At 29.7% G+C, this 13,663-nt stretch overlaps 3 protein-coding genes across 3 annotated transcripts; 1 reads left to right on the forward strand and 2 right to left on the reverse strand.

Annotated features, from left to right (window-relative positions):
• Window positions 1-2,711: 2,711 nt before the first annotated feature.
• On the reverse strand, window positions 2,712-2,873 carry CLUP02_01862 (uncharacterized protein; the record flags this gene model as incomplete). Its single annotated transcript, XM_049280898.1, has 1 exon — window positions 2,712-2,873. The coding sequence occupies one exon, from the start codon at window positions 2,871-2,873 to the stop codon at window positions 2,712-2,714; it is 162 nt and encodes a 53-aa protein (XP_049136855.1).
• A 4,613-nt stretch (window positions 2,874-7,486) lies between these two features.
• CLUP02_01863 (uncharacterized protein) lies at window positions 7,487-7,714 on the forward strand (the record flags this gene model as incomplete). Its single annotated transcript, XM_049280899.1, has 1 exon — window positions 7,487-7,714. A coding segment is annotated over one exon (228 nt), but the record flags the coding sequence as incomplete, so codon positions are not given.
• Window positions 7,715-11,378: 3,664 nt separating this feature from the next.
• CLUP02_01864 (glutathione-independent formaldehyde dehydrogenase) lies at window positions 11,379-11,585 on the reverse strand (the record flags this gene model as incomplete). The annotated part of the gene is made up of 1 exon (XM_049280900.1): window positions 11,379-11,585. A coding segment is annotated over one exon (207 nt), but the record flags the coding sequence as incomplete, so codon positions are not given.
• Window positions 11,586-13,663: the final 2,078 nt, after the last annotated feature.

Here is a 13,663-nt window from a genome sequence, read left to right on the forward strand (position 1 = left end):
TATCGTTAGCCGCCCTAATGTTCTTAATAAAGTATATCGTTAGTAAGCTTATAGTTCATAACGAGTGCTAGTTATATTAAATTTATAATAAGTAGTATCGTTATTTTATTATAAGTATACTAGCTAGCGAAAACGTTATACTAAGAAGGAACTTAGGTATAGTTAATTATAGTATAGTATTCTATCCCTCTTCGGAACGCCGTACTAATATATTTAGTATTATAGCGACTCGATAACCCTAAACCTTACTCACCCCGAACCTTATTAACTTAGAACCTTATTAACCTAAAAGGCTTGTATATTTAATACTAGCTAGTCGTAGCTAAGCTAAGTGCGTTAATTACGTCTAGAGCTTTTAATCTTCTTTTTTAAGATATATATAATAATATATAAAGTATTAATAGTACTATAAAGGAGAATAATAAGCTAAAACGCCGTTATATTATAAAGGAATTACGAACGTAACGGTATATATAGTAAAAGGATATTTAGAAAAAAGAGGGAGTTTTTTAATAAACGTACTAGTTTTAAAAATAAGCTTAGTAAGAATAATCGTAAGGAGGTTAGCGTAATTAAGAAAATAGTAAAATAGGATTATTAAAAAGTATAATAACTAGAACGACGAAGCTATTAAGTATATTTAAAATATAATTAGAAAATACTACCCTAGTTTTTAAGAATATAGGTTACGGCTTAGATTTAATAACTAATAGAACTTAGTAAATTTATTTCCTAACTATCTAAATCTATCCTTAAGCGTTACGAGCATAAGTAATATAAGTATTATTCTTAGCCTAGAGCCGGCGCGACTTAGCTAGGGTATATAATTAAAACCATAAAGAGAAAGGGTTATTTATAATTAAATAACGTAGGGCTAGTGCGGATCGAACTATAGCGAGCTACTTCTTACTAAACCTATATTTAACTTAGAACTAAATTAAGCTTTAGATTAAAAACGGCTTTAAATAGGGTAATAAGGAACAAAAGCGAAGTAGTAGTTCTAAAATAGTACCTAAAAATCATTTCTAACTATTATAATACGGGAGGAAATTATCTACTTAAGCTTAATAAAAATATAAATATCGATAGATCTAAAGACCGCTTTATACTAGTTTTTAACTTATATATACGAATATTATTACGCTACTACGCTACTATCCTAAAGAGACTTTATTAAAGCCTTAGTAAACTTAGAAGCATAGACGTTCCTTAAGTAATACTATAGATTAAACTAATAATAACTAGTAGTTTATTACTAAAGACTAAAGTTAAGGCCCGAGAGAAAAGGGCAAAGGATAAAGTCTAAAAGTCTAGTACTAGCGCTCAGAATAAAGCGCTTTACCTAAGTAAATTTGCTAATATGTTTTTAGCCGTTATTTATTATAACTTAACGTATCGGTAGCTAGACGGGGCCGTCTACGTACTTAAAGGCTAAGATATCCTTAATATAAATATATTTATAAGCGGTAGTAAAAAGCCACTCTTAAGGATTAGTAAGTACTAATACGAAAACGTATTAGTTTACTTAGATTTTAAATAAATTATTTAATAATAGTTTATAATACGGCCCGCGGCGCGCACAAACGTACTATTAGTCCCTATAAGATATATAAATAGATAATATCTTTATTTATAATAAGATAATAGCGGAAACTATTAATATAAGGATTAACGCCGCTATAAAAAAGGAAGCTAGCGCGGGTATAAGTACCCTATACTTAAAAAGTTTTAATAATATAGGCACTCGTTATATTAATACCTTACCGATTAGTTATAGTTAGGTTATATAGGAGTACTAAGTAGCTAAAGATATTAATAACGAGAAGTAGCTTAATTAATACTTTACTAATAGTTCCGCTCTTTATAAGACGAGCTAACGTTTTATAAAATAAGAGAGAGCTAATAATAAAGTTACTAATAACGCGGGCTAGGCTAATATATTAGGGGATATATAGGACGTTAGTACGCACCGCTACTTTAATAATATAATTAAGAATAAGGTATAGGATAGGTAGTCTAGCCCCGTCCTAAGGTAAGAGATAAGATATTTACTATACGCAAAAGCCCTAATCGTATAAGTAACGTTACCTAGTCTTTTTAAGGTACGGGCAGTAATAAAAATATAACGGTTTTTTTAATAAGTATCCCTAAATATATAGCTCGCCTCTCGTTAAGAGCGGTTACTACTATACTAGCTACCTTATTAAAATAAATAAAGAAGTTTTTTATAATAGAGTAGTAAGTAATAAGAGTATCTTTATTGTTTATTAGGCTTATAATCTTATATAGCGTTTTAGTAGTTTGTTAATAGTTACTAATCGTTAGTTATTAGTCGTTTACTATTAACGAAATAGCAGGGCACTACTTAAAACTATAGCAATATAGTAATTTATTAATATATTCCGGATAGATTCTTACCCGCACCGAGAGGCGATTATAATTATTTACGAGTATATAATAGGCTATTAAAAAGATTATATTAAAGTAGTACGGACGCGGCCCTTAAATAATAAAATAAAGTTATTTAAAGTCGCGCTCCTTAAACTACTTAATATAGGCTTTTTTTTAATACGGATTTAGTTAGGACGTTATATTTATAAAAAAGCGCGCCTTAACTAACTATTTAATTTTATTACTTTTTTATATTATTTTTTAGGGACTATAGGTAAGTTTTATGCGGGGCTAGTAGCCGCTCCTTATTTAGTATCTTACTATTTAGTATACTTCGGCGCCCGTATAGCCCCCGGTACCTTCGGGTATTTAGTTAACTTAGCGCATGTGAAGTAATAATATAAGTTCTTTTTAACCTTAACTAAATCCGCGTCTTTAAAGGTATTAGTTAGAGTAAGCTCGGCCTCCTTACCGTAGCGCATATAACGTAGCTTAGTAATCGTTAATTTTAATATAATTAGAAGTAGTAAATAGCGATTTATTATGTATTATATTATTTACTAATAAACGAATAGCGCGGAGCCTAGCTAAGCGCTTATATTTTATAATAACGTATTCTTTATAGTCTAAATATAGGCTACTATCGCTTTTCTAATCTCTAGCCCTTACTCTAATTACCTATCTTAGTATTTTTAAAGAGTATTTTTTTTATAATATATAAAGAATAGTAATAAGAGTAACCTTGCTTAGTAACGCCCGTTAATACTATACCTTTACCCGCTTATTTATAATCTAACTAACGTATCGGTAAGCGTATATATACTATTATTATTTAGTAATACTTTACGTAAAAAAGTATTTTAAAAGCTACTAAGAGTACTTTAGAAGCTGCTAAGTAGTGCCGACGTAAGTATTAGATCTAGATTATTTATAAAGACCCTTAACGTAGTTAAGTATATACTTACTTAGAGTTAGAATTAGCTCGGTATATATTATTCCTCGTTTAATAATATTTAGGTATTATACTTAACTAAGCGGTTAAGCGCGCCCGTTAGAATAATTATAATATCTTATTTTAAAATCCCTTAGTAAGAGATAAGCCTAACGACTATAATAAGATTTTCTATACCCCTTAGCTCTAATTTTAAATCTTTAGGCGTATTATATAGCCGTATAACGGGTATATAATATAAGCTACGATAAATATTAGTTTTTAACTCGTAACTTCTAAAGTTATCTTATTATAGCTCTTTTAGGCCTAAAAACTAACCCCCGCGCTACTTTAATAAGCTCGGATTAACTACTACGTAAGTAATCTCTAATCGTACTATTTCTATTATCTAGAGGTAATTCTAGAGGTATTCTAAACATATTTCTATATTTATCGAGCTATAAAAATCGGTATAAACGGCCGGTTCTTATTAATATTATAGTAGGGGAAGACGGAACTAGCGATCTATATAGCGTATCCTTTTATACCTTTTTCTTCTCTCCTTTCCTTTTTTTATTTCTCCTTTTATTTTTTTCTTTTTTTATTTTTATTTTCTTTTCTCTTTTTTCTCTTTTTTTCTCTTTTTTCTTCTAATTCTCTTTTAAATACCCCAATTATAGCCTATGCCAATTTAACTAGGATTTAACGTACGTCTAAGTTAGTAAGTAACTGCGCGAATGTCCTAATATAAGCTTAATATTATACTTATAAGCTACTATTAGACTAATAATACGCACCCTTTATTATATATAGTAATATAATAGGGTTATATATATAAGAGAATCGGCTCAAAGGGGCCTTTTATCTATATAATAAGATCCCGTAGAGATGGCCTTTATAATAAGACGGGGTGATTGGGGACTGAGATTAAATCTAGGAGCTTTAAAAGTATAATCGTATATATACTAGGGATAGCGAGTATTGTCCATTTCTAATTATAAGAGTAATTTATAAGCTACTAAAGCCTAACTAACTAACTACTTAACGCCTAGTGGGTAATATTCGCTATTTTAAGTACTTACGCGCTATTATACGTTATTATATATTATTACGTCTTTGTACTAGCTCTATTATTAAAAAGGATAGGTTCTTAAGCGGCACTACGAGGAGGTTATAGAGTCCGAAATTCGCTACCTACATTGCTTAAGGAAAAGTATCTTAGTAGTATTATTAAAATAATTATTATAAAAAATAAAGGAAAGGTAAAACCGATGCCTAGCGACGTTACGAATGTCTATTTAATAGGAAATAAGGAGATATAGAACTAATGCCTAGTATCGTTAGAATAGTTATTAACGGAAATAAGTATAAAATCCGTTACCTAGTATCGTTAGAAGTTTATTAACGGTACTACTATATAGTAATATTAATATACGGTTAATAGTATCGTAGTAGTAGGGTGGGGCTAGAAGCTTAGCTTACTAAGAAAACTTACGAATCTAAGTAAAAAAAGACCTCTCTACTTAAAGTTTTATTAATATCCTCTCCTCTATTATAAGTTTATAATATAAAAAGAGGTAGGTTTACTTATTTTATAATAATATTAATAGCCCGTTATATTTTTTTAAAAAAATAAATATTCTCGTAGCTAGGATAAGCGCTATAGTAGGGAATTAATAGAAAATATTAAACTTAGGGATTTTAAATAAGTAAACGGCTAGTAGTTAGTTTTTTACGGGCGGAATTTAAACCGGGTTTAAATTAGGTAACGAATTTATAAAACGACCGGGGTACTAGATCTAGACTATTAGTTAGATAGTAAAAGTAAGAAGTTAATAAAGGATGCGGAGCTAAAAGAGGCTCTATAAGGAGCTTCTAGGCCGGGGCATAGGGTAAGTACGACGGATCTATACTAAGTACGGCCCGATCTAGTAGCAATATCTAGCGGTATTATTTAGTAATTAGAGCATCTTTTAAATATAATTATCTACCCTACCTTCTCGGTCGGCCACCGTGCTATCCTAACCTTTATTATCCAAAACGACTATATTAAAAGAAGTAGCGACCTTTACTTAGTTTTTTGCCCGTTAGCTAAGGTTACTTATAGCGCTTTACCTTAACTACTTTTATATCGAGTCGCCGCCCTTGTTTTAAGTTATACTATATATAGACTAATCGATCTATAGACGTTCTGTTTCTAAGGCTAAGAAGAGCATACCTAAAGTAATAGAGGGGCCTACTAATATTATTTAAAAAGGCAAAGCTAGCATAGCGGTAGAAGTATTTTTAGCCTACGTAAATACGATAACCGAGTTTCTTAGCTAGTAACGTATATTAGTCCGCGTATTTAAAGCTAATATGGGCGGTCTTAACTAGGTATTTATTAATAGACTTTTAATATATAAACATAGAAACGGCGGCGTTTATAATAATATTAGCTTAGATATTAATTTAATAAAGGCCGTAAAACCGACCAAACTAGCTTCTTAGCTTCGCGTGGTACGAATAGGCGTTAAATTATAAACTATTTAAATAGTTAAAATATATATATCTAAAAATCGCCTAACAAAAGAGGCGACCTAGACCAGGACTTAATAAATAGTATCGTTTAATACTAAATCGTATTTAATTATATAGTATACGAGATATACCTTTCTACGTCTTTAGTGTTTTGCTTTTAATTAACTAACGAAGCTTGAAATGTGGGATATACTATACGATTATAAAAACCCCATTCTTAGTTCTACTAACCCCTAGAAATAGTAATATACGTTTACTACTTTAAGTTTATTATAAGAAATGTATTAACCGCTACTATTATTAGTAAATTAGTTATATTTTTACGTAATAAATTATTTATACCTAATAACTAGGTATATAAAGCTTACTACTACTATACTCTCTTATTAAAAGCGCTACGTAAATAAGCTATATCGTTAGAGGCCTATAATAATAAGGAACTAGCTTAATTAGAAGGGACGTAGTTCTCTTTTTTTTAATTAACTAATAGCGGTATTATTTATTATATATTTATAGCTATCTTAAGGATTTTTAATTATAAAGCGAGCTCTTACTCGGGACCTATATAACCTCGAATAATATACTTTATAACGGCTCATAGCTAATCCGTAGCTAGCTATCGAAGTTTATAATAGTATTTAATAAATCTCGTAATGCTTATAGTTAGCGTTATAGGCTAGGGTACTAGGGTAAATAAGCCGTATTTAAGGTATAAGAGAAGAATAGAGAGGATATATATACTACGGTTTATACTATTTTTTATAGCTATTAGACTAGTTTTAAAATATATATATAATATATATTATATAGTAGAGGTGAGCTATAACTATAAGTGAATTAAGATAAAATAGAAATAGGATACTAAGGTTACTTTTTAACCGTACTTAGATATAAAGCTAATAATTACTTTGCGCTTAGTATAGTTACTACTTCGATTTAGACGTAGGGAGGTAAGCTAATAAGCTAAAGTTAAGTTTATAAACTTATATAATAAAGAGCCTTTTATAACGTATATCCTTCTTACCTAAATAACAAAACTATAACTATAAACGGGGTAGCATAGCGGATAACTAATATAAAAAGTAGGTTTATTTCTTAAAATATAAAACCCCTTAATATTATTACTACTAAACTTAGGATTAAGTTATCTTTTTAGGTTTCCCTTTATACGTATCCTTATTATTAAGCTAGCCCTTAGCTACGTTATACCTTCTCTTTTAACATTATCTCGGATATTAGCTCCTTTACTATAGACTTCGATACGTTACTTTTAGTTAACGAAGTCTAAGATACGAAAAGGGATAGCTACTACGAGCTATTAATTATAAATATCCCGCTATATTATAAACGAGCTAAGGCTCTTTACTTAAGCCGAGGTGCGCGTCGCTAATACGTATATTATCGAAACGAACTATATTATATTAATATTAGCTTAGCCCTTATAGCTAATAATATTAATAAGCTAACCCTAAGGTTTTAGGATTTCTATTTTAATCGTACGTTCTTTTCTATATCTATTATATATTAATAATACTTAACTACTATCTACTAGCTATTTCTTCTTAAGATATAATAGCTTTTATTATCGTAACGATTTACTTTAACTTATATATTAGAACGATTATAAGGTTCTCTTATGAGTAACCTAACTTTATAGCTACCCTTAAGGAACTTCTCGCTTTTAAGGCTTATAGAGAATTTATATTAATAAAGGTTAGCTATAGCCTCGACGCCCGTAATTTAAAAACGACTACGACGATAGAAGCTAACGGGTTTTTTATTTTAAATATGCCGAACGTAGGCGTTATTAAAGCTATACTATTATCCTTACCGCTAGCTAATATAGTCCGCGTTACTATTATTTTTACTTAGCTTATTATAAGTAGTAATAACCGAGGGGTAAAGCTTTTTATTATATAAATTAATAATATAAGAGGTATATATAATAGCGTTATGTCATGTATGCTCCCTATATAAGCCGGGACTAAGCCGCTAGATTATTTTATTATAACGTTTTATAATATAAGACTTTAGCCCGAGGCGCTTCTAAGATCGGCATTATAAAGTAATAATAAGTAAGAGGAGTTTCTTACCTATACTTAGAGAGTATCCGTTAGTACGCTCTTACTCTTTATTATAAGAGTATTTACTATCCGAGTTACGGGCTATATCGCCGCCCTATCTAACTAACGTCGTTTAATTAGAAATAAAAATAGACTACTTATTCTATAATTTAGTATATAGTAAAGACCGATCCTAAAAGCCCTAGTATACAGAGAAGTTTTATATATATATACTAAGTAGAGCGTTAATAAGTTTATTAATTATAATTATAACGTAGACGTTTATTAAGGGATCGCTACTATTTTTAAAGTCTTGGTTATATAATCGTCTCGTTTATTTTACGAGCTAGCGGAGCAATATAACTAGTAGGGCCTATATATATATAATTAAATAACTAAACTTATATTAACTTTTTAAGGGAACTCCGTAGCCGAGGGCGATACTCTTATTATAAGTATTCGTAGGTCTTTTTTATATACGAGCTTAGATATAAGTCTTAATACTTTATAGGTCTCGCTTTAAAACTCTTTATGAGTAGATATAGCCTTCTATAACTAACTAATCCGATAGGATCTCTTATTATATATAAAGCTGGGATAATTAAAGAGGTTACGAGAGATAAAAACCTTATACTTAGTAATTTTAGTAGCTTAAGGGGTACGACTTATAATAATAGCGTTCTCCCTTAATATAGAATAATAGTAGAGGCTATTAGATAGCGTATAGTTTACGAGGTAGCCCGGGCGTAAGGTAATATTATACCTAAAGTGCTTAACGTATTTAAAAAGTCTTATATTTAAAAGGATCTATCCTAGTTTATTAAATATAGCTACGGTACTCAATCTACGTTGCGGGATAATAAGAACAGGGCATATTCTAACTTATTACCCCTTTTACTTATACTAATAAAAAGTGCTAATACTAAAGACTATATTACGGTACCGTTAGTTAAAGAGGGAGATATAGAAGACTTTATTAAGACCTTGCTGGCTTTTAGGGCTCGTATAAATAACGTAGTAATAGAGCGGGCCCTAAAGTCTAGACTTTAATATAGAAATAATCTAAATACTTTAGTTTTATTACTTATATCTATCTTCTTACTATATTTTAAAGTTACACATCGCCGCAAAAATAAGCGCAAGGGCAGGACGGTTTATATAGTTAGTCTTAATAATATAAGTCTAGCGTCCTACTTACGGGGCCGTAATATAATACCCCGCGAGAGGTATATTAATAGTATAGAATTTACTCGCAGTGCTAGCTTAAAGATATTAATAAGAGAACTATGCTTAGAGACGTACGTATACGGGTTTTCTTATTTACTTAAGTTATATAGAGATAAAAAAAGTCTAAATATAAGGTAAGAAAGATAGTGCTAATTAAATATTAATAGGTAAACACTCGTTTATATCCTAGTCTTTCGGACCTAGGGCTTAAAATATAAACTCGCTATACGGTCCCTTTTCTATTCTTACGAGCCTATTCTTAGCTACGTATTCCTTAGTATTAATTAGAAAGCGCCGTAATAGGTTCTAGAACTACTATTATTAGTTTTATAAGATAGAAAAGCGGTCGTCTCTCGCTTTATAAATTTTAATTAGAGCGATAACTAGGTCTTTTTCTTTTTTTAATAAGAAGGCCTTTATAGCGCGCTATTATTCGCTCTCCGTACGAGGTACGAGGTATTTAAAAATACTAGCGATATAGCTATTTCTTTTATACGGGTCTTAACTAATATCTAGGGTAGCCTTAGTTAGCTTACCGTACTTTTTTAACTTAAGAAAGCTAAATTGCGTAATAAATATATTAAAGATATACTACTTATTAAATAGCTTACTATATAATATAGTAAGCTCGATGTTATTTTTGTCTTATTTTTATTTAAAATGTTAATAATAATCGTATAGGGTAGGGCTATGTTAGTCTTTAAGGCAGGTTTAAAGTTAAGTTTATAGTTCTATATCTTACTTATTAGTAGTAGGACGTTAAGTAGCTCGTTTTAAAGCTATTATAATAGCGGTACCGAAGTTAAGTTATAGATTAGTTTAGAATAGAACCTTGTGATTACGTAAGAGAACTCGTCTGCGTATATTAAGTACGGTAAACTTAGCTATAAATAATATAAATAAGAGTGTATAAAAAACTATAGGCTACTAATACTTATATATATAGTCTCTAAATATGGCCTATATATACGGCCGCTACGAAGCCTAGCTCTTAGAGCGCTCTCTAAACTTAAGAAATATAAGCTAGGACCCTAGTCTATTTAGTAATAAATTTAGTCCCCTAGTTAAGGTAAAGTAAGTTTAGTATAAAGACCCTATATACTCTTATAAACGCTAATATATAGTGCCTTATTATCTAGTAGCTTATAATATTTATACTTAGTTATTTTATTTTTATAAGCTTATAGAAGTAGACTCGTTAGCTAACTCTTATAGCCCCTAAGGCGTATTTAGCTAATTAAGCCGTAAGGTAGACTATTAGTATTAGGCTTAGTAAGTAAGTTTATTACTAAAATATTTACTATTACTCCCTCGCTCCGTTATGCGATTTTATTTTGCAATATTTATTTTTTATTTCCTTTCTTATTAAGTAAATTATATCTACTTACTCTTTAGCTTTAGTAGAAGTTCCTAATATATTTTGCGTATAATATTATAACTACCTAATCTAATTATTAAATATATTTATACGGATACTAAAGGCGCTTATTTACTATATTATTTTATTAGCTAGGTTAGGTATAAAGTACTTTAATATAATACTACTAAGCTTACTTTTTAGTTCGTAAAGTCTGCCCGGCTTAAATAAAAAGGTTTAAAAATATATATATAAATATCTAAGCGGGCTTTGAGCGAACCTCTAAATCGCTAAGAGAATGCCCTATAGATCGTTATAATATATATACTTTTATTATATTAAGATATAAACCTAAAACTCCGAGCCGGGATATAGGGAGGAATTCGTATATATTACTTAGATTATTATAGTTTCCTCTATATATAAACTAAAAGCTTTATATAATTAAGCCGTCTTATTTTAAAAAGCGGATAGTTATTTTAGTTTCTTTTTTTTTATTAAAGCGTTTATAATATTCTAGTACGTTTTCGATATTAATAACTGCGCTGATTATAAAGCTTAGGTAGGCTTTATTACTATTAATAAGGTTAATTAGTTACGGAGCGTACTACTTCGGATTAACGGCTCCTATTTAAAAACTTAAGCCCTTAGTAAAGAAGGACGAGATAGGGAAGGGAATTATAAGTAAGATATTACTATTATACGGTATACTAAATAAATTGTTTTATAAACTATATACGCTTAGTTAGCTTATACCTCTTTTAAAATACGCTACGTTAATTATTTATTATATAATAGTACTCTCGTTTATTTTAAAACTTAAGTTTAATACTTCTATACTAATATAGTTTATAGTGCGTATAACCCCGTCCGGCTTATAAGTTAGAATCTAAGTAACGGGGTTTTTATTAATAAAGTTAATTAGGATAGCGCTAATAAAAGTAGCGAGAGTAAGGCGTTTTTTTATATAGTTAACGACGTAAACCTTAGATAATTTATATAAAATAGCTAAGTAAGTAAATAGTAGCTTAACGGGACTTGCCCTAAAAACGGCGACGGAATTACTAAGTTCGAATTTAGTATAGTCAATACTAGCCTATTTTATAATAAAGATATTTAAAACGGTTAAGTAGTCGCGCTCGATCGTTAAGTTAACGGTATTATAAATTAATAAAATAGGGATTAAGTTAGTTTTAATAAAAGGGACCCTCGCGTATTTAGCTACGCAGCCTCTTATTAGTGAACCTCTTTTTAATATACTTAGGATATATATAATATAAGCCTATTCGTATTTTATAAACCGCCTAGACCTATCTTATTATTCCCAAAGCCGAAGTATTCCTTTAACCTTAGATTTATTTTTAAATAATCTTTAGATATAGTATTAAGGATAATAATATAGTCCCTAACGGCAAAGGAGGACACGGTATTACCGATTTTCGAAATATAGTTAACGGCCTCGTAGTTTATTATTTATAATACTATACTACTTATATAGCTACGGTAAATATATAAATTAAATTTATATACGGCTATAGTAGTTACTTATATAACAATATCCGTTTTCTTTAGGATAGCTAGCTTAACGATATTTTAAATTATTATTTTAAAAGGCGTATTATAATAAATAACCGCGCGTATAGTTACGGCTAGCTAAGAAAGATTAAGTAATATTATTGAATATTAAAGAGTGTCAATACTCAAAATAGTTATATATATAAGGCAATAATACGATTTTATAGTATATATAATAATAGTTTAATACAATTTTTAGTCCTTATTTATAAAAGGTTAAAACTTTAAAATATAGCGAGAGTTATAGTTATATGCGCATATATTACTAAACGATATAGGCTTTTTTTTATTAATATAATTAATTAACTCCGTTAGTATATATTATTAAAGTACTCGTAGCCTAGCTAGTTAGTATAGTAAGTAGCTCGAGTAATAATTATTAAAGAAGTAATAGGGTATGCGATGTGCTTCGTATATATCGAAATAAACGCTCTAGCTAATACGACTATTCTTAATTATAGAGCCACGGCTACTTTATTCCAATATATATATCCGCATCTTAAATATAACGCTTAAAGGCGATTATCTCTACTCTATTAAAATAGGGGTAGAAAATAAACTAGCTTAGAGCCCTTTCTAGCCTTAATCAGTAGTAAAAGACAGCACGGCCCCTATATAATACTACGAAGGATAATAACAACCTATACCTAGAGCTTCGGCACATATCTAGATTTACAAAAGTAATAACCGTAAGAATATTAAAATAGCTTTTTGCTATTTTTAATAGGGCTTAAGGTTATAGACCGGTATTATAAAGCGTTAGCTAGCTTAATATAAGCTAAATCTACTACTTTATAGTAGTTAAAGGGATAGTTAAGTATAAAAGTAGCTATAATATAAGTTCTTAGAAGAGGCTACTAAGGAAAACCTCGTTTTAGCTTTTAGCTCTATAAACCCTACGTACCCCGCTCTTTACTAAACCTTATTATTTAAATACGGCGTATATTATAGTACTATTTCTATTTAAGTAGTACTATTAACTAGACCTACGGATACTATATAATATTAATAAATACTAAAAATTACCTTTTATTATATATTTTAACTTAGTTATACGTACTTAACTCCTGGAGTTATGCCCTACGTTTAGTAAATATACGTATTTATATCCTCGTATATCGCTTGAGAACTTCTTATACTATATAGACCTATCTCCGATTCTTATCTTACTTTTACTTAGTTAGTAATAGGACTCATAGGGCTTAGTAATAGTTTCTAACTAAGGAGCGGGCCCGGGCCCCGTAGTAATACTTAGCCTATATTTAGATAGAGGTAGTTAATAATATTTATACTAGCCTACCCTAGCTCGTTTAGTTCTTTTTATTATTATTTACCGTTACTATGCGCAGACCTAAGAGAGACTAGTTATATTATATAAAAATCTTAATATAAGGACTTTTCTAACTCTTTAATACGTTTTACTAGCGGGACGAATAGTGTTTTTTATTACTTTTTAATATTAATAAGCGTTACGTTAAGGACGTCGTTTAGTAAGAAGCTAATAGAAACGGTTAGCGTTACTCTATTATTATTTATTAAGCCCGTATGGGTAACTTAGGCTTATAATATAAACTAGGCCTAGAGCTTTAAGATATTAGC

This window comes from Colletotrichum lupini, chromosome 1 (genome assembly GCF_023278565.1).
Source record: "Colletotrichum lupini chromosome 1, complete sequence".
NCBI classification, from domain to species: Eukaryota; Fungi; Ascomycota; class Sordariomycetes; order Glomerellales; family Glomerellaceae; genus Colletotrichum; species Colletotrichum lupini.